The sequence below is a fragment of the Leptosomus discolor genome, unplaced genomic scaffold, assembly GCF_034619465.1.
Source record: "Leptosomus discolor isolate bLepDis1 unplaced genomic scaffold, bLepDis1.hap2 HAP2_SCAFFOLD_54, whole genome shotgun sequence".
In the NCBI taxonomy this organism is placed as follows: Eukaryota; Metazoa; Chordata; class Aves; order Leptosomiformes; family Leptosomidae; genus Leptosomus; species Leptosomus discolor.
In genome coordinates this window covers 391,749-414,577 of record NW_028237817.1, presented here as the reverse complement: position 1 = coordinate 414,577, position 22,829 = coordinate 391,749, and the positions used below count along the sequence as shown (strand labels likewise).

Genomic DNA, 22,829 nt, shown 5'->3' with positions numbered 1-22,829 from the left:
AAACCAGCCATGCGCTGCAGGACAGAGACAGAGGAAGGAAAAAAGAGGGGCAGGGAACAGGACAGAGGGAGAGCAAGGAAAACCAAAGGGGCAGGTAGAATAGCAGAACAAGAGAGGGGCTTGGAAACCAGAGAGGGACGAAGAGGGAGCAGGGGACAAGAACAGACAGAAGAAGAAAGGTACAGGGAAGCAAAAGAGTGACGCCAGTGATGGAAGGTGGGAGGGCACAGGCACAGGGAGGCACCCGGAGCACAAGAGGGGTGACACGGCCCCAAGTGTGGACGGAGGGTCGCAATCACGACAAATTTATCTACACACTTGCAGATAAGCCGGCACGTCTTTATTGCAGCGCTGGGAAGCACAGGGACAGCTCCACCCGACGGGCTTCAAAGTTACATCAAAAATTCAACATCTTATACCCTTTTTCTGCAAAGTCAGGATCTTTAACAGATTTTAACATAAGCATGCATCTTATGCCCGCTATTAATTTTGACAGTTACAATGATTGGTCCGCCCTATTCTATAACTTTCTTAATAGTCCTTTCCTAATCTAATCATTGGTTATTTTACTGATCAAAATCTCTGATATACAAATTAGGATGGGGAGGACGGGAGAGTCTTCACAGCAACATTCCTTTGTTTCGATGGATTCATCACATAAGAGAACTAGCTGAGAACGTACAATTTCACCCCTTGTACCTGCCTCCCTCCCTCCTCGTTCTGTGTTCTGTACAATTTCCCAATCCACAGCACCTTCAGCTTTGGCCATCTTCCTAAGGCCTGCATCTGCTGTCTCTTAGCATAAGTGAGGTTTTGTCTACTCCTTACCATAATGTAAATTAATTGAATCAGGAAATAATTAACTATAAGAAATTAGTTGTTTATTCAAAACAATTAATTATCAATGAAATTCAAAATTCAGATCTGATTATAACACAAGGGCCCAGGACTCACTGCCGCTCCCGCTCTTGGTGCTGCTGGGAGGATTTTACTGTTGAGACACTTCTGTCTCTGCCTCTCTCAGCTCTTACAATATGAGGCTTCCTACATACACAGCCTCACTGCGCACACACACACACACACCCCGCCCCCACGGCTATACCGTGCTTTGGTTACGCACACAGACCCCGCAGTGCATGTTGGTGACCAGCTCTGCTCAGGACTACTCACAGGGACCCTTCCTCACGCCGAGAGGCCGGCTGTCTCTTGTCTGCAGCTGGGGGCAGCTCGCAGCCGGATCCCCTTCGTGTCCTTCTCCGGCTGCTTTTCCTTTTGCCCATCTCCTCAGCTTCAGCCTGAGCTGGATGCAGCTGACGACATCCCCAGGGCAGGAACAGACCACCGAGCCCTGGCACGGCCTCTGGCAGAGGGAAAGAACCCTGACTGTCACAGCCGGCCCCAGGCTGGAGCCCCTCCTGCTGCAGCCGCTCCTGCAGACCCCGCTCCTTCCCCGCACTGCTGCTGAAGGCCCCTGGGTTAACAGAGCCCTGGGCCTGCCCGAGGCCCCGCTCGCCGCTGCCAGGACAGGCCGTGGGGCAGCCTGGGGCTGCGGGACAGGCCTCAGGGGAGGGGCTGGGGACGGGGCAGCTGCAGGGGGGGGAGCAGGGCTGGGGGGGATCAGGGGGGCTCTGGAAGTCGGGGTGCCCAGTGCCTGTGCCGGGGGATCTGTCTCCTTCTCCTTCCCCTGCCCAGCCCTCAGGTCACCCCCGGGGATGCCCCAGCCGGCCCGGCTCCGGCTTGGAGCTCCCACCCACCACCCCCGGGCAGCCAGCAGGCAGAAGACACCTCGTCACCCACCCAAGGGCCTCGCTCACCTCAGGGGCAGCCCCAGCCCTCACCTCAGATGGGCCACGCAGCATCCCGGCAGAGCCATCCCAGGAGCACCCGTGCCCCCCGCCCGTGGCTCGGCCCTACCGATGACGTCCAGGTACTGCCGCACCACGCTCTTGGGGTCAGGGCCCAGGAAGACGTAGAAGTCCAGGATCCCGCCCGTCGTGCGCCAGGTCAGGGCCGGGCTGGGCTGCAGGAGCACATCTGGCGAAGCACGAGCGCCGGAGGAACAAGCTGAGGATGGGGACGTGGGACAAGCCCACGCCCAGCACCTCCATGGGACTCACCCATCGTGTTGCTGTTCAGCAGAAAGACGCCGTGAGCCGAACCGCTGTCCTCCATCACCAGGTAGAAAGGGTGGGAGCCGTAGAGGTTGACCTGGGGCTGGAGTAGAGCACAGCGCAGTGCGGGTGAGGCTCCGTTGGAGGCCCCAGCACAGCACCCACCCCCCCACCTGCCTGCCACTGGCCAGAAGCACCGTCACGGCTCGGGGTGCAAAGCCAGGGCTTGCAGCCCCAGACACTGCCTGAGTCAGCAGAGCTCTGCCCCAAACAAGAGCCCTGGACCGTGTCAGGGAAAGCGGCTTCTGAGCCAAACAAGAGCCCCAGGGGGGACAAAGCCTGACTTGGGGACAACGGTCCCACGGGCTTGCCCAGGGCTGAGGCCAGGTCCCAGAGCTCCACAGCCACGGATGCCTTTCCCCAGCCCCAAACAAGATGTCAGAGGTTGCAGGGCCACCCCCACAGGCGCAGATGAGCCACCTCCCTCTCCCTCAGCCCCGCTCCGTACCACAGGCGCCATATCCCGATTCCAGAGGGTGACCCTGGTCCACGCCGTGTCGAGGACCAGCGGCGTCTGGTGCTCCCCCAGCCCAGAAATGAAATAGGAGGGCAAAGAGGTGGAGATCTGCAGGAACTGGTCTGCGAAGAAGAGGGGCGCGACGGTGGTGTTCGGCCTGTTGGAGAGAAAGGGAGACTCCGGCAAACAGCCCCAGCGGTGCCCAGCAGCCGGGTTTCGACTGATCTCTGGGACTCCTGCTTCCCTTCCCAGGCACCGAACCGCAGAGGGGCTCAAAGCAAAGCCCCCGCAGCCGCTGACCGCCACCCCGCTGCTGTCACCGCCATCCCCTGCCGCATCCCTGCTCCGTCCCACGCACCGCTGGGGTTGGGGCCAGGACCCGCTTCCAGACCGAATCCCTTCGGGAAGGCTCGGGGCAGGACGGGCACTTACAGGACCTGCCCGTCGCGCTGCCGGCAGACGACGAGGCCGAAGGGATCCTGGTTGATCTGCAGCCCGTAGAGCGGGGAGGCGGCTTGGCCGCTCGCCCGCGGCGTGGCCAGGGGCACCTCGTACCGCTGCCGGGCCGGGTCCCGCAGCTGCGGGGACAGAAGGGAGGGGGGGGGGTGTCAGCGGGGGGGGCCGGAGCACCGGGGCACCGGTCCCGGGGCCGGCTCGCACCGTGAAGCGGAGGCAGGTGGGGGTCTCCAGCGCCACGTCCAGCCGCCAGCTGCCCACGGCCCCCGGCAGGAAGCTGGCGGCGACGCGGCGGAGCCGGGTGGCGGAGCCGGTGGCGGTGGCCGTCAGGTTCTCCGCCCGGTAGCTCCGGTAGCCGCTGGGGAAGAAGCACCAGGGCGGGCCGGGGCTGGAGCCGGAGCCGGGGCTGGAGCCGGAGCCGGCGGGTGCGTAGCAGCAGCCCCGCTCCTCGCAGTCCGCCCGCGACAGCAGCCGCTCGGGGCCGCAGTCGAAGCGTTCGCCCGGGGGCACCTGGCAGCCGGCGGCCCCGGGGCTGCCCGCCGCGGCGGAGCCCAGCAGCGCCAGCAGCAGCAGCAGCAGCGCGGCCGGGAGCCCCGGCCCCGCCATGGCCCCGCCGGCCCGGCCCGGCCTCCCAGCAGGCGCGGCGGGACCGGCCTCACGGCACGGAGGCGTCTGCGGGGCGGGACCGGCCCCGGGAGCGGGCGGGCGCCTTCCCCCGCCGGGGCCGGGGCCTTCCGCCTCCCGGAGCTGCAGGGAAAGGCGGTGAGAGAGGGGGGGCCCGGAGGGGAAGGGGGCGGCTGCCCCCAGCGCCCCAGGCCAGGGGGAGGGATGAAGCCACCCTTGTGCAGCCAAGGAAACAAAAATCAGTTGCACTGCTACAGCTTTGGTGACCACTACCTGCTACACAGACTTAGTTTTTAGATATTTGTTTATTTACAAAGCCTGCAGGCTCCAGCAGAACAAGAGCTGAGGGTTACATGGATGGGGTTCGTGGCAGTCAGGCTTCCTGCGAGCCCAGCCTGGAGCCCAAGCACTGTCTGAGCCACTGGAGAGTCCGGTAGTGCTGGGGATGGTCCTGCTGGATCTGCTGGACGATGGCATCGATGGTCTGGAGCCGGTGGCGCAGTTTCTGGTGCTCATTTCTCCAGGCTTGCTCCGTGCGGCACAGGGGAGCGTACGTCCCTTCCTTCAGCGCCTGCAGGTGCTTCCGGCGAGTCTGGTAGGACACGATCTCCAAAAGGTTCTGAGGAAAGCAACAACAGAAATTGCTTTGACAGCAGGCCGCAGAGAGAAAAGCACTAAGAAAGGCAGGTGACTTTTGTCACCGGTACTGGAACCATCACATTCTGAAAGGGAAGGGCTTCTGAAGAGGGACAGGGCTATGAAGTCCCCCTTGTAGCGGCAGAACAGCTGCTAACGGGTACAGCCAGAGAAGTGGTTAGGTTGGAAGAGACCTTTAAGATCATTGAGTCCAACCATGAACCTAACGCTGCCAAGTCCACCATTAAACCGTGTCCCTAAGCACCACATCCACACGTCAGCTAATAGAAAAAAAAAAATAAAATTAAATGTTCATCACAGAATTCCATAAACCAGAGAAATACCTGCATGCACAGGGCAACCCTCGCCAGGACAGAGTTTGACCAACTTACAACCTTTGCAGGAGGCCATTCAAGACCTTCAGCTGGCTCTCAAATCTGTAACATATGAGCAGCCAGAAAGCGCTCACAGAGGAGAGCTGTGACCGGGTATTTTCAAGACACAAACCATGTCCTTCAGGCTGATGTCTCCAGGTGAATGCTGCCTCGCTAAGAGTACAACTGCAGCCCCAATTCAGGACCCCCATGAGCCCTCAAGGTGTGCTCAGTTAACTTAAAGTGCCGCTAAAATGCCAAGCACACTCAGTTCAGGATGGTGGCGAGACAGGGAGATGGGGAGCCGGCACCAGGAGAAAGCAGCCGGTCCCGTCGGGCTCGCGAGCTCCAGGGAGCGGAGCCGCTCACCCGTCGCTTCCTGTTCCGACGAGCTTCTGCGTCTGCATCGAGGCCGTCGCACTCAGCCCCCAGCCTGCGCAGTTCTCGCTGCTTTTCCAAGAAGGCGGCACCGAGGGACGCCTGGGCGCTCTCCAGCTCCAGGAGGGTTGCGTTGCAGTCCTGAACGTTCTGGCAAACGGAAGAGAAGGAAAGGGCAGAGTGTGGTTCTTCGTCCAGCTGCACTCCCAGCCATCTCCCCAGAACTCTCCTGTGGGGTTTTTTAAGGAGCCTCCAAAGCCTGTCCCGTCTGTGTCCCGACACCCCGCGTGTCTGCGCTCAGCCCACCCTGGTGCTCCTTACAGCCCCGGTGAACTCCTGCAGCCCTGCTCTGCTCGCTCACCTTCTGGGCTTTGCTGATCTTCTTTCTCAGCTCCTGTTTCTTGCAGTGGAAGACACTGTTGGGGACAAGCTTCTTGTCTCTTTTGTTCTGACCCTCTCCACAAAGCGCTATCACCTCTCTGCGAGAAACAGATGCCTCCATATCACGAATCATCTTCTCCTGCTGCTTCATCAGCTGGCCATAGCGGACCTGCCGTGTGTCAAGATATGAAATAGGCTGAAAGTAACCAATGTTCACAAACGGCACCGAACCGATTCTGTGCGGCACATCCCCTCCACGTAAACCAGACATACGTGACACGTGAGCGTTGGCAAGCCAAATTTGCTCTAAACCCAAACCCGGCTTGCCCTGTGTGGATCTGGAAAGCAAAGGGCTGGATTATCAACTCGTCTAAAGTAATCTTCAAAAGGTTTCACTGGAACTCCTTAGCAATAGGAAAAGCAGAAGAGTAAAGTAACCTGGGAACAAAAGGGAAGAGTTGCTTTGCCAGAAGACAGAAGGCTTCCCTAACCAGTGATTAAGATGATGCAATATTTAGTCATCAACATTCCTTTGCTTATAAATTGGGGTCACGGCATAAGGTGGCAAACATATTATGTTTTAAATAGATTGCTCAGGTGTCTCTAGACTCTGCTGCAGCCCATTACACGGCAGGCGCAAGGAAGGCACGAAGAGCACGCACGCTGGATGTATTTCATTCGGCCCAGCTGGAGGGTGTACGATTTCCAACATTGCTGTGGCCTGGCAATGCTGCTTCCCCAGCCCGTTTCTCATCTCCTGCCTTCAGCAACGCCGAAGCTGAATCCATCGTGTGCAGCTTCCCCTCCCCAGTGCTCCTCCCCCGGGGCTCACCTGCATCCTGTGAATCTCTGTTCTCATGGCGTGGAGCTCGCCGTGCCCTGACTCAGACTCCACCGCCGCACGCATCTCTCTCGTCAGCTGGATCTTCTTCTCCCACAGCAGGATTTGATGCCTTCAGTGACAGAAAGGGAAAGCGGCACCTTTGTCAGCGCCCGAGAGGACGCTCGCTCCCTGTGCACGCGTGGCAGCACGCTCCCGAGCTCAGTCCTGAACATGGAGCTGAAGGTGCAGCAGAACCTGAGGGTTTGCACGTGGGACACGTAAAAGGGCAGCCAGGAGCAGCGTGGAACCAGACAGGGAGCTCCGCCATCCACAACGTGGCACGGTGGTGGCACGGTGACTAACAACAAGCGTGCCCAGGCTGCTGGGTGCTGGTGGACCCCAGTGAGCTGCCCAGCGCAGCACGCTCGCTCCGAGTGACTGGCGGAGGAGAGCGCAGGCAGAGTCACCCCATACAGATCTCAGCAACGTCCAGCACGAGCCTGCTGGAACTGTTAAAGCCGACATCCTCACGGCTCTCGCTGCTTGCAGAGACAGCTAAAGCACCTTTCAGCTTCTGCGCCCCAAAATCCATGAAACTCCTTTCATCTTCTCCGAGAAGGACAGAAGCACATTTGCTGTTGCTGGTTCAGTTCGATGAGCAGAGAGGAAAGGTGACATGGACACCTACATTCAAAGAGGGTGGCACAAAGCAAGAACCTCTCTGGTACCTACTCTGCTTCCACCAGGCTGTTTAGGAGTCTTTCCTTCTCCTCAGTCAGCTGACTGTGCTTCTCCTGCATCTCAACCGACTCTTTTTCTGCTGCCTAGGTTTGGGAAGCATAACATTGTCAGACAACACAACGTGGTCAGACTAAGAAAGATTTACACGGTCACTGTCTGCCTCCGATCTGCACGGGAGGCTGAGACCTGGAAATGAGATGTCTGTACCTTGAGAGAGCGCACAAACTCGTTCTCGGTGATCGTGTTGCCATATTGCAGCTCCTCGAAGCTGCTGCTGTTCTTGTTGATCAACACATTCAGCTTTATCAAGTCATTGGACATGTTCCTCATGTGACGTTCGATGTCTTTCTGCTCTTTTGTTTCCTGCTGAATTTCATCTACAGGTGAACAGAAAAAAAAAAAAAAAAGTCTTAAAATTCCCACAAGCAGCAGGTGGAACACAGGCAAGGCGTGACAGACTGCCATCAGACCAGACAACGCTGCCTGCAGAGCCACCTGCGTCCCACATACCCAGCCAAACCGTTTTTCCACAAGCCCAAAACCCAAATACGGTTTTGAAGGAGACTGCTGTGGAAAAGAGCTGGTTTGAGCCAAGGGAAGCACCATCGTGGTGGGGACATTTACCCACCAACTACTTGCAAACGTTATTTAAGAAGTGTAGCACGTGACACGGCCACTTCGGTTCGGTTGTGCCCGTTAAGGCAGCGGGATCAGTCGGGACAGGGAATAACGCCAGGCAGAGCAGCAGAGGTGCCTGGCTCGTAGCCCCAGAGCAGTGCTGGGGCCGCCTGCGTTACTGCTCACACGGACGTAGGAGCACGGCGCATTCTCTGGTGAAGGTCTGGCTCACCCGTCCGTAAGCCCTCGCTCCCTTTTTCCTCCATTCACAGCTGAACGTTTTAAAAAGAGTTGGGGAATGACCTACTTTCCCTGCGCACTTTCTTCTGCTGCATTACTGTGATCCGTTTCTTTAACGTGTCCAGGGAGGCTACTTGTTCCTCCCGTTGGTGTGTTAACTTGACCAGCTCTTGCTGCTGATTGAGCCAGTGCTTTTGTAGCGTCATCACCTCAGAGTGATATTCTTCTATCTGCTTGGACAGCTTGTTGATCTCCATTCCCAGTGGCCCCAGTTCTTGACCCTGGATGAGGGCAAGGTTGGGGATTAATCAGGCAGAAGCTGCTGAAGCACTTTTTGCAGAAGGCCGGTCCAGCTGCTGAGATGCCTACCGAATACTTCAGCTATACTGTTACTTCCTTTGTGCCTCTATTTCCCAGGAGCTGGATGGGACCAATCATTCCTGACCTCACGGGAACAAATGCAAGGGAAGCCCGAACAGCTCTCAGGCTCTGGGGCGAGAGGGGCCTCCTAAGCTCCTACAACAGGCACACCTGGGTGTCCAAGAGTCTGCCACAGCACTCATTCTTGCATTGGGCTCTATAAAGGTCTTGCAGCTCACGGTGCCAGGGGCAGACCTGGGTATCTATCAGCTGAATGGGGCCAAGCACCAAGTGATCTACATCACCCCGCCTGCTCCATTCGCCCCTTGTCAGGATTTGCAGGTTTTCTGATGAGACCCTAGTTACTCCCAGAGTATTGATGTCATTCAACGTTTTCATCAGGCGCAGACAACTCCCTGCAGAAATCTGTGCTGGGCACACCCTCATTTCACAATTCCCTCATGCCAGCTCCTCCCCCCGTGCACTAAGAGCTGTTTGACAGACGTAAACATTTACATTAACTAGTGCAGCTTTTAAACCTCTATACTGATGCCTGAAAGTTTTAACTACTCAGCACTTACACAGTTACATTTATCAGGGGCACCTGTGGTCACCACAAAGAATAAAATCAAGCCTGGGACTGAAATGGGAATGTACATACCCCCTGCCGCGCAAGAATCTTCTCCAACCTCTTGTTGTACTGGCTGAGCACCGCTTGCCTGTTCTCGGTCAGGAGACTGCACCTTGCAATCTCGCTTTCCCTGCAGCTGATCAGGTCACGGGTATTTTTCACTTCCTTGTCCAGCTGACAAAGTGTGTTTTGGAGAACTGTCAGCCTGCAGCTGGTATGAGTTCCATTCAGAATAACCTGGGCCACATCATTCTCAACCTTGGAAAAATGCAGCTCCTAGGAACGCCAACAGACAGAAAACAAATTACTGTCACCAGCAGCAGCCCATTGATTTGGAACGCCCGCTTCCCGAGGCACAGGAGTCAGGGGATTTAGATTCTCCTCCCAGGTCTGTGCCACAAGCTGCGAGCCAGCCACTTACCCACTCTGTACCTTTGTTTCTCCATCTCCTGACGGAGATACCAACATTTACCTCTGCCATAAGGCTGCTGAAGAGCATGAAGGAGCCCAAACATCCCAAAGCCTTTAAGAGGCCGCGCTCATCACCTCTGCACTTACCTGCCCTGCCTGGGTGTCTCCAGCTGCCCGGCTCACCGGAGCAGGACATTCTCCACCACACCCGACAAACACGTCCCTCACCGAACCACCACCGCAGCAGCCAGAAAGGCGGGTGCCTGTTGAGCGCAGCGCGAATGCAGCCGGGTGACTTCTGCTGCCCCCGCGCCGCCAGCGGCCACGACTCTCTGGCTACATCCAGCCGTGCACCGCAGGTGCTGATGGGAGACAACGCGAGTGTCCGCTTGTTGGTGTGCCTGTGGGAAGGGGGCGGGGGGCCCCTCTCTCACAACGGAAGCCAGCCCTGGAACTCTTCCTCTTGCTCAAGATAATGCCCCCGATTTAAAAATCCCAGGGCCAGGCTGAAGTAACCCGCAGAAATACAGAGGTGTGGGTGCCTTGTTAGTGCCAGCCCACACAACTCAACACCACAAACACTACGCTGGATCTTCTAGTTTTTCTATCTGTTCCAGTTACACACTCCCAAAGAGAGCAACTGATCGTGCCACAAAGAACTGTGGGTCTGGTTCGATTGCTCCTTGGGCTGTAATCCTCACTCAGGAACGAGAGCAGGCCTGTATCGCATTCCATGATGCCGGACAGAGATACAGGTTAGTTCAATGTGGAGTACAGCAGTACTACATATCCACTGTCTTCCTCCAATACATAAGAACTGGTACTACTTTATGGTAAAAACTCCCAGAATTCATCGTTCTGTCCCATTTTTTAAGTAAAGAAAGAACAGTACATTATGTGTCAAGGCCTTTTTGGCCAAACCCTCTCGCGTACACCAGAATCCCGCAATAAGAGCACTGGAAGAACCAAACTGAAGTCACAAACTCAGCAGACCTTCAACTTCAGGTCTGAAAAGCAGAACGAAGGCGCGGACGAAACACACTTGAGAAACACCGCTCAGGGCGGTTTCCTTCCCCCGCCCTCCCAAACGGAAGAGATAACACACCAGGTCTGTTTTTCTCCTACGGAGCTTTGCAGCCAGCTGCGAGAAGTGCTTTGTGGCTTTGCTGGACACCATCTGGTCCTGAAGCTTTGCCATGATTTCGTTCTCCATCTGCACTTTGGCATCAGTTCCTTTCTCTATGTCGTTACTGACGGACAGCAACTGATTCAGACAAGCAGCTTGATCCTAAACGCAGGAAAGACAGGAGACAGGGTCACTACAACTGTTTGGGGAAGGGGATTAAACATCTGTGTCTGATTTGAAAGGTTCTTCTTCCAAGTAACTCTCCTCACCATCCTGGTCCTGTTGAGGGCCTGCTCTGTCTCGTGGAGAACGCGAGCGTAGGTGCCAGATTCCACCTTCAAGGCCTCCTGCCTGGAAAGGCACTGGGCAATCAGCTTCTTTGTCATGTTGGCATCGTTCTGTGAACGGCTCAGGATGGCGACAAGCAACTCATTCTTCTCCTCCTCCTTCCTGATTGACTTCCTACAGCCATGGATGTCCGTTTCTAGGGACTTGAGGTCATGTCTGTACTTGCTGGAGAGGCAAAGAGGATGGAAAATCACCACAGGGGTAGACTCACGCGCTGAACAGTCATCTACAAATTCCTCTTTTCAAACACGCTACTGCAGCGACAACAGACCAAGGAGGAAGATCTTTACAAAGGCCACCCTGCTGTGACAGTGCAGAGTCATCAGAAGATGGATGGAGACAGAAGACTGAAAAGCAAACGTACGTAGGAAAATTAATTCCCGCTTTCAGTCCTGTCCCCACCCCCCACTCTTACCAGGATGCCACCATCAAAGCACATTGCAGGCAATCAGCCAGGCTGACTCCAGAGCAAATAAGCGCTTCCTTTGGCAACAACAGGACGGTTTTCCTGATGATTTCTGAAGGCATCACAAAACCCTAACTGAGAGCGACAGGTAAAATCCCTCTTGAAGTCTAGCTCTTTGGACTGAGAGATGTTGCAAAGGTGAAGGAACTCTTCTAAAGGACTAAAATATGAACAGAAAAACTCTAAACAGCTTTAAAAACCCCACACATTTTGGGGGAGAGTTGTGTTTTGGATACAGAATAGTGACGAAGAACTGTGCTTCCTATCCTTTAACCTTACTACGTGCTTCAGAGCAGCAAACTTGTTCTGCTTGACATATCCTGCACACGCAGCAATAAACTGGAGACGCACTGCCCCTTTCAGCATCCCTCCCGTCCAACCCGTGTGAGGTCTCTCCTGGGACTGTTCTCAGATACCGTACCTCAGCAGCGCTTGGGTGGCGATATAGGCCTCATCTCTCTGCTTCATTCCCGCCAAGCTGCTATTCCAGTGGTTCATCAGTCGCTTTTTCTCCATGTTAATAGCCTGAACCTCCATACAAGCCTGGGGGAGAGAGGATTTGTAGACAGGATAAATCTATACTAGGCTGGGAAACCAAATTCACGTTACAATGCCTTTTTTTGGTGTGTGTTCATAATACGCTGGGCAGGAACAGCTTCAGCTAATGTGCCTCTGGTTTATGGTCACCCCCGACCACAGAGCATAGGTCTGCAAGGAAAAAAATGCAGAGAGGGTGGGGGAGGAAGTGATTTATAGGCAATTCTTGAGGACAAAGGGAAAGACAAAACAAACCAAAACAAAAAAGTCTTCATTCCTCCAAACAGGAACTGATCATACAACTCTGTCCTACACTGTAGCTACCACGTGAGCATGAGCCAACGGGGTCGGTCCTTCCAGAGGGAAATATTAACCAGAAGCAAAAAAAAAAGCATTCTCCTACCTCATTTGCTGCTTGCCGAGTTACTTTTGTGTCCTCTGCCTGAGCCACAAACTGAGCTTCGAACAGAGCAATCTGTTCCTGCAGCTCGTAGGCTTTCCGGGTCAAGCGGTCTACCAGAAGATCCTAGAGAGGCAGAGCCAAACAGCTCAGGATGAGTAACATAATCTCAGGCTTAACCAACTAAATTCTACAGCAATAACTTGGGCTGAAAATGAATTCAGTTAGCTTTGATTCCTACTGAAACTCTTCCATTCCTATCCAAATGACTCCTGAATGCAGCAGTGACAATTTTCAAGAGAACAAAACCTTCTTTGCTGGTTTTTATCGTTCCACCCACAGTAGGAAATTGGTCCTTCAGATCTGAAGCAGCATTCATCCCTGCCAGCATGGGTTACATTGCGCCACCTCTCCAGCAGCTGGGAATCTTGATAATTTATGGTTTAAAATCCTTTGTTAAAAACCATCTAAACCCGTTCCATCTCAACCGTTTGCCCGCAATTCTGCATCAACAGTAATTAGTTGGTGTCCTGCTGCAAGCAGGAGGCAGCAGAGGGAGCTCCAGCACACCGACCGCTCAGTTCACCTTCCAAGTTCGCTCTTCCTTGGGACTCAGAGCAATTCTCCAGACTTCAACATATGATACTTCTTTGCTAAATATCTTTCTGCCCCCACACCCCCGTTGCCTCCGTGAAGAGTGATCACTACTGATTACTACTTCCTATTATAAGGCTCATAAAAAAATTCTGTTCAGTACATGCCACTATCTTGGTGGTGGGGATTCTTCTCATTTTCAATTATTTGGGGAAAATATCCCCACGCACCTTCCATGGTGTCTGTATATTCACTACAGCCTTCCTTCTGCCAAGGCAGCACGTCCTCCGAGACTCGCCGCTAGCTGTCACCTGAATTCATTTATTTATTTGAAAGAAGAGAGTTTTACTTGATACCTGTTTTTTCTTTTCCACGTCAGCTTGGGCCTTCTCCAGCTCAGCCCTCTTTGTCGACCGTTTCGTTAGTAAAATATTATGGTGCATATGGTCCGTGTTCTGCACGTAGAAGAGGTGCAAGGCCAAGTTTTCAACCTGGGTCTGCATTGCAGAGACTGGGGAGGCAGGGGGAAAAATATTTACAGAAAAGTATGTTTGTAAGACACACTTTAAACAGAGGTAAAAGGGAAAGAAACACAGAAACACCCAAAGCCAAATTCGCACACTGACCAGCCAAATCAGCCCCCCTGAAATGTGAATTTGCATCGGCTTTGGAGTACAGCTCCACAAGCACAGCTAATATCTTGGTAAGCAATTCATTGCTTCCCAGCACTCAGAAGCCCAGGAGATCAAAGAAGGGGCGGCCTCAGGAGGCTGTGACTCCACTCCTCTGCCCCAAAACAGAACTGTCTCTTTCTCAGTCTGTTGAACGCTTCTCTATTTTTTTCAGCAACCTGCCAAACCTTTCTAGGCAGTTTATCCTACGCTGAGCTACCCTCGCCATCACAGTTGTTTTCCTGTCCCCTACCCACAGGCCTGCAGCACAACCAGCATGAGTCAAGTCCATTTCTTTGGCTGGGACGGGTTCCCACACGGATGGCACTCTCAGGCTCCCGGGTGCCCCTCACGACCCACGACCTTTGCGATCTCGTCACACCCTTACAGAGACACAGGCAAACGTAACAGAGCGACAGGATCTTCCTCCTTCTAAGTCACAGAGCAGCCCATCTGCCCGGAACAGTTTTAGTCCTAAAGACCTTCTTAGAAGTACAAGGTAGCCACACGGTCTTAGAAACAACCAGGAATACCTGTGAAAGGTTTCAGCGAGTGCCTGATTCCTGATCAATGTTACTGTATTTTTCAATCCAATGCTTGACTTGGATTCAAATAAATCCCTTTCTCCACACAGTACTAGAGCCAGGAAACCTGGCAAGGGCTGCCTCGGTCACCTTTCTGGCGTTCATCGTGTGTGTTCTGACACATTTGCTTGTAAGTAAGCCTGAGGCCCTCCAGCTCCTCCTCCAGCTGCTGACGTGCTGCGGCCACCTGAGAACGGCGGTCGTGGCTCTTCTCCAGTCCCAGCTGCAGGCGGGCCAGCTGCTGCTGCGCTCCGTAAAGAACCAGCCCAAGCTCTTCCCTCTCTGCTTGCCCCTTCTTCGCTGCTGCCCTCTGCAAACACAAGAGGAAACCAGTTACCTGGCTTCAGCTCGGGCAGGGGTGGGCTGCTGCGGGAAGGCAAAGTAAGAATGCCACGTACCAGTTCCTGAAGCTCTAGGCTCACTTTTTCCATCTGCTTAGTGAGGTGACTCTTCAGGGCAGCCTGGAATCTTCTCATCAGAGGCTGTCAAGAAGTATGACATTGATACAAGTCAACGTACTTGTGTAAAGAAATTATGAAGAAACCTTACTGCTGCCCCCGCTGTTAAATAACACAGCGTATTTTCTGCCACAGACCCTTGCATTCTTCCTTTAGCTACGCTCACTGTAACGAGTGAGAGGAGTTACACAGTGGGTATTTGTTGACAGCAGAAAGCCACTACTGAGGATATCTGAAAGTCAGAAACACATCAGAAGAGCTGCCTCTGAGAGCCCATCCCCTCACTCTTGCTGACAGTACTTCTCTTTCAGGAGCACTGAGGAGTATCAGATTTACCCACTACACGGCTCCCTCCTGAGCCTCCCGTTTGGGGTTAACCCTGAGGGAGCAGACACGCTCAGGAGTCAGTACTTCTGCAAAAGCCTGTTTTAAACACGTGGTTTCAGCCTATGGCTGAGCCGCTGCTGACAATCTAGCTTGTGTATTTCATACAAATAAAACCAGCAGGTCTGCGAAGAAGAACGACAAGATTGGAGGACTTCTCACATGTTCTAGATCCAAGACAACCAGCTCTGTTTCTTCTACGGTTTCTTCACTTCTTCCACTCGTTTCGTGCCCCTCAGCTCCACGCTGCTGGCATGCCTGTTCCCGCCTTTGGTCACCATGCTCACTGGTGAGCTGATCCAACTGCTCAAAGGCAGTCTCTGAGCAGAGAGAAATGGGTTCTCCAATGTCACCTGGACCCCACCCCCCAAGAAAAAAAAAAAAAAAAAAAGAGAAGAAAAAGACAAAGAAAATGCTTAGATTTCAAAGCGTTGTGCCTCCAGTTGGACTAACAATGATGAGAAAGGGAGAAAACTAGAAACTGTGCTTGACGGGTGGTATGGAGTGTTGTACTGTTAGCAAGGGACTGAAGGATACCTGACTCTGTGCAGCTGTTCCGCTCCGCTGACCACGCAGACACCTGCTGAGGAGCTCCTGAAGGAAGGGGAGGGTTTTCTCTCTCGGTTACTGGCTGCTCCATGTCACCCAACGCAGGAGGACAACTGTCTAATTCGACTTTGTCCAAGAAAGTCTCAGGGGATTTTTTCTGAAACGTAAAATCCACCACCTGAAACAGCTTTTCAGTCTGCCCTGACAATCTGCTTGTTTCTGTCATCACGAGACAAGAACGATGCAGACACAGAATCGGCAAGAGGGCCTTGTTCTAAACTCAGCCCACAGATACACTGGCAAAGCTGTGCCTCTGCCGATCAAAAAACCACCTTTACCCACATGCAGCACAACAGAGGAACCTCTCCAGCTCTGTCACAGCTTTTGTAGACTTTGTGCCTGACCAGTTAGCTTCTCTCTGTTCAGTTCTGGTCGGGTTTGTGTTGGCAGCAACAAAACCGCCCCAGGAGAATTTGAAGTTACAAATACCGGCCGTGCCTTCTGTGAATAAGATTGTGTGTGTTATTAGTGTCTCACCTCTGCAGAACTAACAAACAGCTCTGTAGCTCCTCTTTCTGCTGGTGGAAATGTCTCTTTTTGGTCCTGCAGAGGAACGGACCCTTCTTCTTCACTGTCGCTCCCATTCTCCGCCTCTACTGCCTAGCACACACACAGGCAAAAAGCAGAATAGCAGCGTTACAGCAGGTTGTGCATTTGGTTTAATGCTCATGCTACGGTGCTGTAACAACTGCTTTTTGTCATGGGAGTTTAATTTTGAAGTTTAATCTCGTTCACAAAAACAGTCACTCAGGCAGCATGAAGACGGTAAAGATCCTGACAAAAATTCTACACACCACTTTTAATTTCAGATGTGTCTCTGGCTCACGTCTATTTTTTAAAAAAATGCCCTTAGGGATTTTAGTCCTCCAGCTGGTGCTACACGTAGCCAAACTATTATCTTCTTTTTAAAGAGACACCTTTTTATCCCGTACCATCATTTGCCAAATTCAAATATCGTGCAGTACCAACAGACAAAAAAAACTTAGCACCACCAACCTCGAACACAGCCCCCGTACGTGTGTCTGTGAGATGGGGGCAACCTCCCGTTTAACATGCCTACAGCCATCTGGGAGCTGAGTGAGAAGCACATGCTTCAGGACGCTGCTGACACACAGAACTACAACTACATTTAACTTGTTTTTTTTAATAGGCAGGGCAAGACTTCAACAACCACTCCCTTGTTTTACTTCTCCCTATCGAAACTGCTTCCACGAAGCCATCACTCTGCAAGGAGAGCGTAGGAACATCATGCTGCCCCGCGAACGTTCTGAAGGAAATCACCTCCATAGCAAGAGGCGACGGAACTCGGACGATATCCCGCGCAGCGGAGCCGGATTCCACCCCAGAGCCCTCTGCTGCGCCACCGGCGGCCTCCTCCATATTGCTGGGCTGGGGATGGCCTGTGCCTGCAACCAGAGCAGAGGGAAGAGTGAGAACCAGCCCGGCTCCCCGGGGCCCGCCAGCTGCAGGCCGCCGCGGGGCTGGGCACGGGCACCCGCGGGGCCGGGGAGGCCGGGCGGCCGAGGGCCGGGCGGTTCAAGGCCCGGCCGCGGCCCAGCCCCGCACTCACCCGCCGCCGTCTGCGCCATGTTCCCGTGTTCCCGTTGCCAGGCGACGCAGCAACACCCGGTCACGTGAGCGCTCCGGGCCGCACCACCTCAGCCCGTGGAGGGGGGGGGGGGAACGCGGGCCGCACCACCTCGGCTCGTGGAGATGGGGGGGGCTGTGGGGGGGGGCGCTCGGCCCGCACTACCTCAGCCCGCCGGGCCCGGGGGGGGCCCGCGGCGTCCCGGCCGCCCTGGCGGCGCCAGCCCCGGTGCGGGGCAGCAGGTAACGGCGCCGAGGGCTGGAGTCCGGGCGGGGGGAGCTGCGGGGACGAGGCACCCGGGACGCTGCCCAGCACCCCGGGGATGCATCCATTTTCTTTTATCCCGCTCTTTGTCTTCCCTTCCCACCGGAGCCCCGAGGCGCTCGGTGTGCTGCCGGCTGGGGGCTGGCGGAATGCGAAAGAGTTCATTTTAACTTTATTTTCTGCTGTTCTGGGCTGGCTCCCTAAAGCTTGGGGTGTATTTAGGATTGCCTTCCTTTTGGGGAGGGGGTCCTCTCTCAAATTGCCCCAGTATCTACCTCTTCCTTTGCTGTTATCAGCAGAGACATGAAGGTGGATGGTCGGTCTAATAAGTAACATATTGTGCTTTGTTCATTAAACCTGTATGGGAAGGTATGGAGGGAAGATTTATGTGCCCGCAAGGCTTGATAGCCCAACCGAAGGACATCTGGCAAAGTAAACAGGACCCGTAGCTGAGGGGGTTGAGTAATCACATTCTTGCATAAGTTCACCCACAGGGCAACAAGGAAGACCTTCGGCCTTCATCCTTATGACCACCAGGAGGCAGAGAAAGACCCCCCAGCAACAGAAGGAACATGCGCAGAGTATCGACCTGATTGCGACATCGCGAATGCAGGAAATGAGACTGTATATAATGTGCTTACACGAGGCGGGAAGGCGCGAGCCGTTGGCGGAGCGCAGACTCCCCGGCCGCCCAGCGCTGCCTTTGCTCTTGTTCGCTTGCTAATATAATAAAATTCGCATTGGATTTTGACACTTTAAATTGTCCGTGTCTCTACCTATCACAATTTGGTGCCGTGACTCGGATCGCGACTAGATTGTGGCCTGCAGCTGCATTGGGGAGGTGCCCCGCCAGCCGGCGGCCCCTGCAGCCCTCAGGTCGCTTCTGTCTCGACCGACGAACCTAAATTGAACACTGAGCAAAAGAGAACCGGTAACCCTGTAATCTTTGTGCACAAAGCTCCGAACGAAGACGCAGGACGCGTGGGTATAGGCCGGGAATCCGTTCGGTTTGGGTTGGGTATCCTGGGGCACGGTGTATGAGACGTCCTGCCAGGGCGAAGTGAGTGCGGACCCTCTAGTAGTGCGTTTCTCGTAGCCCGCGAGGGAGCGAGCCCCAAACGAGGGGAGCGGTTGGGGTGTGTGTGTGAGTGCCTCAGAAGATGGGACAAAGGAAAAGCAAGCCCTTTGAGCCCATGGGAGAGGGGCCCCATGTGAAATTGCCCCAAATACCGCCCGATAGTCCCCTAGGGCTGATGTTGAAACACTGGGATAACTTTCCCTCTAGGCAGGGAAAGGATAAGGTAAAAATGATCCATTATTGCATAGAGGTCTGGGGCGGAAAACAGATTCAAGGAGACCATCTGTATTGGCCTGGTTTTGGATCATTTGAGGATTGGATATGTCAGGCGCTAAACATTTATGTTAACTCAAAGGAACTATTTAATTTGGAAGAAAGTGAATATGCCAGTCTGTGGATGGTGGCCGACACTAGGGTAAATTTATACCCTTTAAAAGAAAAGGGGGGTGGCTACCGAGGGAGGAAGAATAGAGAGGAAGAATTAATAAAGCTTTCAAGGAATATCAAGAAGCAGATGAGTCGCCCACTAAATGGTTAGAGAGACTATGAAAGAGTCTCCAAATGTATTCCAGTCTGAATGTAGACACTCAGGAGGGGCAGGCCCTGCTGAAAATGCAATTTGTAGCAAACGCATGGGAAGATATTAAAAGAAAAACTGAGAAGATAGATGATTGGCAGAACAGAGGTTTGGACGGGCTATTGAGGGAGGCACAGAAGGTGTTTGTCAGAAGGAAAGACGAGAGGTTTAAGAAGCAGGCAAAGGTGATGGTAGCAGTGGCTCGGGAAGGACAACGTGGAGGTGGGATTAGATCGACTCACAAAACGGACCCAAGACCCGGGGTGGAAGGAACAAGGAGAAAGGACGTAGGGTGTTATTATTGTGGGAGGAAGGGTCATATGAGAAGGGAATGCAGAAAGCGGCTGCAGGATGAGAAAATATTCAAGGAGGATTAGGGGTGTCAGGGGCTCTATTTGCTGGGGGCTAGACATAAAACCGAGTCCTTGATAAAAATTAAAGTAAGTCCCCAGCAACAGGAAATCGAGTTCCTTGTGGACTCCGGGGCCGAAAGGTCCACAGTACAAGAATTACCCCGGGGATGTCACTTGTCCCCAGAGACAATGCAAGTAATTGGAGCAAAAGGAGAGCCTTTCGGGGTTCCAGTAATAAAAGACATTCTTTTTGAAATGGAATCTAAATTTGGGGTGGGATCCCTATTGTTGGTCCCAGAAGCAGATTATAACCTATTGGGACGAGATATGATCATCACACTGGGCATTAATTTGGAAGTTAAATATAATGAGTTGCAAGTAAAATTATGTCCCCTTAGGAGTGAGGATGAAGTAAAAATTAACCCCGAGGTCTGGTACACTCCGGAGACAGTGGGCAAATTAGATATCCCACCCTTCACTGTAACTATCAAGGATCCGGAAATTCCAATAAAAATAAAACAATACCCAATCTCACAAGAAGGCAGGATGGGGTTGAAACCAGAGATTGAAAGATTAATTAAACCAAGGCTACTGGAACCATGCATGTCTCCCTTCAATACACCCATCTTACCCGTAAAGAAAACTGATGGGTCCTATAGATTAGTCCATGACCTATGGGAAATTAACAAAAGAACACTTGCAAGGTTCCCAGTTGTGGCAAATCCATATATTTTACTCAGCCAGCTGGGACCTGAAAGTAAAGAGACCTTACTAACCCCATAGTGGGAAGGGCCTTATCCTGTTTTACTTACTACAGAAACCTCCATACGAACAGCTGAAAGAGGGTGGACTCACGCCAGCCGAATCAAAGGACCCATAAAGAATCAACAGTGGCAAGTGACCAGTGTACCCGGGGACCTAAAAATAAAATTTCAAAGGACCTGAATGAACACCTTTAAAATTGAATATAGTGAGAATCCAATTCTGACTGAAGATGGGCATGTAGATGCTGAAATCAAGTGTGGTATATTAACTGTTACCCATTCGTGTGCTTTGTGTGTAAGGTGTGTCGGGAACGGTGGTGGGCCCATTGCCGAAACGGAAGACCCCAAAGAGTGTCTGCCGGATCTGCTGGGAGTGGGAAAGGGAACTCACAGAATTGGCATTAAAATTAAAAGAATCACAGGGAGAGATTATTCTTGAATCAGAGGAATGGTGGGAGATATTTGCTAAAGGAATTCGGCCCGAAAATTATTGTTACCATTCGAATGAACCGATTCCTTTTGTCGCTGAAATAGTAAGAGGGCAGTGCCGGAAGTTCCTGAAAGAGGTGAAGTGCAACGCACCCCAAGTTAAAGATACCAACTGGAGTTCATACATCCTGAGGCAAGCTGCTAAAGTAAGCACGAGTCCTCCTGAAGAATTCCTCTGCTGCCGAGAAGATGGTACCCCTCGTGGCTCGAAGCAACCGAGTCGACGAGCGAGGCAGAGGAGTAAAAGACTGTGGAGGAATGAACCCAACGATTGGGACCGTAAAGCAGTGCTTGAGATCCTGCCTCAAGGATGGTAGCGAAGAGGCGAAGCCCTGGAGTGCAAACGACAAAAATCGGGGACGGGTATCAAATCGGGGTAGGAATAAGCAATTGGTATATTACAAAACCCACCACTTTTCCCGATACGTATTTATAGGGGCAATCTGGGTAGTATTATGCATCCCTGTTTGTGAGCCGTACGCGCATGAACCTTTTAAATGGACCCTGTTTAGATGGGAAGACCAAGCTGTAGTACAGACAAAAATAGTCTCTGGACCTCCCAGTTTTACTCCCACATTGTGCCAACTCGTGCCAATACAACCATGCTTAAACCTGAAAGGGTTTTATTTTTGCCCTAGTTCAAATCCAGGAAGGACCTATTGTAATTCACCAGGACATTATTATTGCACATACTGGGGTTGTGAAACCATAGCATCGGACTGGGCTCCCGGGGGAGGGAATGACAAGTTTATTACAGTAACATGGGGACCGGTGGGATGTGCACCCCCTCAGCGTGATAGTTCTGGTGGTATACTATTGTCTGGAAATTGCCAGTTTGTATACATGAATATTTCTCAAGACCAGAACCCTACATGGTTTGTGGGAAAAACTTGGGGAATGCGTTATTGGGAACCGGGAACTGATAGAGGAGGACTGATACTAATAAAAAAAGAGACCATTCCAAATGATCCGGAACCAATTGGACCAAATCCCGTGCTAACGCATGAACAAACTCTGGGACCCGCGAATGATACTGAAACTAGCAATGATACCCAGTTTACTGGTAATAATACTCACTCTGGTATAAGCAATGATACTTAGTTTACTGGTAATAATACTCACTCTGGTATAACTATCTCAGAAGAAGAAAACTTAGAAGGAAATACCCTATGGAAAGTGATGCAAGCTAGCTACCGAATACTAAATAAGACTAACCCGCAAATAACCAGCTCCTGCTGGCTATGTTATAGCATTAAACCGCCCTTTTACAAGCCTGTAGGAATTACATCCAAGGCTAGGCAGGTAAATGGGACAAACCCTGCATAATGTTTATGGAGAAAAAGGAAAGGATCAGGTCCAAGGTCTCACCTTGGAACAAGTAACGGGAAAAGGACGGTGCATTGGGACAATTCCACCCACAAAACAACATTTGTGTAATGTAAGTATTTCACTCACAAAGGAAGCTCCTGCGGATTGGTTAATACCAGCGGCAAACACAAAATGGGTGTGCTCAAGCATCGGAGTAACACCTTGCTTGAGCCTCCGAAATGTTAATAAAAGCAAAGATTATTGCATACAAGTAGCAATAATTCCAAAAATTGTATATCACTCAAATGAGTTTGTCTACAATTATCAAACCACCCCCGAGCACCATCTTGCTAGGAGGGAACCGTTTACAGCTCTGACCATAGCCGCCCTCCTTACAATTGGAGGAACCGGAGCGACCACAGGGATAACCTCTCTATTAATCAACAAGCTGAATTTAAGTCACTTAGAGTAGCAGTGGATGAGGATTTGAGCAGAATAGAAAAATCGATAGACGCATTGGAAAAATCACTAAGATCACTATCAGAAGTGGTGCTTCAGAATAGACGCGGCTTGGATTTATTATTCTTGCAGCAAGGGGGATTGTGTGCAGCTTTAAAGGAAGAGTGCTGTGTGTATGCAGATCATACCGGAATAGTACAGGACACAATGGCAGAGCTAAGAAAGGGGTTGGAACAACGAAGGAGAGAGCGAGAATCCCAACAAAGTTGGTACGAATCATGGTTTAACCATTCTCCTTGGCTTACTACTTTATTGTCAACATTGGCGGGACCATTAATACTGCTCACTTTAACGCTTGCGTTCGGACCTTGTATTTTTAATAAAGTTATCGCGATAGTTAAGAACCGTTTAGAAGCCGCTCACCTGATGCTTGTTCGAGCGAAGTACGAATCGGTATCCGATGAGCCCGAT

The 22,829-nt window shown here is 52.4% G+C and overlaps 1 protein-coding gene across 1 annotated transcript; it reads right to left on the bottom strand.

Moving 5' to 3' along the window:
* Positions 1 to 3,994: 3,994 nt before the first annotated feature.
* On the bottom strand, positions 3,995 to 16,882 carry LOC147412724 (coiled-coil domain-containing protein 40-like). The gene is made up of 18 exons (XM_086481083.1): positions 16,760 to 16,882; positions 15,407 to 15,575; positions 15,032 to 15,222; positions 14,426 to 14,509; positions 14,118 to 14,337; positions 13,129 to 13,283; positions 12,182 to 12,304; positions 11,663 to 11,784; positions 10,697 to 10,940; positions 10,407 to 10,589; positions 8,921 to 9,166; positions 7,967 to 8,180; positions 7,249 to 7,418; positions 7,033 to 7,124; positions 6,310 to 6,430; positions 5,458 to 5,646; positions 5,088 to 5,246; positions 3,995 to 4,327 (listed from the first exon to the last, which is right to left on the bottom strand). Exons 1-18 carry the CDS (start codon positions 16,856 to 16,858, stop codon positions 4,082 to 4,084), a joined length of 3,027 nt encoding a protein of 1,008 aa, XP_086337209.1. The 5' UTR covers positions 16,859 to 16,882; the 3' UTR covers positions 3,995 to 4,081.
* Positions 16,883 to 22,829: the final 5,947 nt, after the last annotated feature.

What these genes read in the sequence shown, in the direction of transcription:
- LOC147412724 (XM_086481083.1), bottom strand. Translation starts at nt 16,858, where the DNA reads ATGGAGGAGGCCGCCGGTGGCGCAGCAGAGGGCTCTGGGGTGGAATCC. An exon ending in GTAGGAGAAAAACAGACCTG is followed by an intron (nt 9,167 to 10,406) that starts GTGTGTTATCTC and finishes TGGCGTTCCTAG; the next exon opens with GAGCTGCATTTTTCCAAGGT. An exon ending in AGATCAGCAAAGCCCAGAAG is followed by an intron (nt 5,247 to 5,457) that starts GTGAGCGAGCAG and finishes TCCGTTTGCCAG; the next exon opens with AACGTTCAGGACTGCAACGC.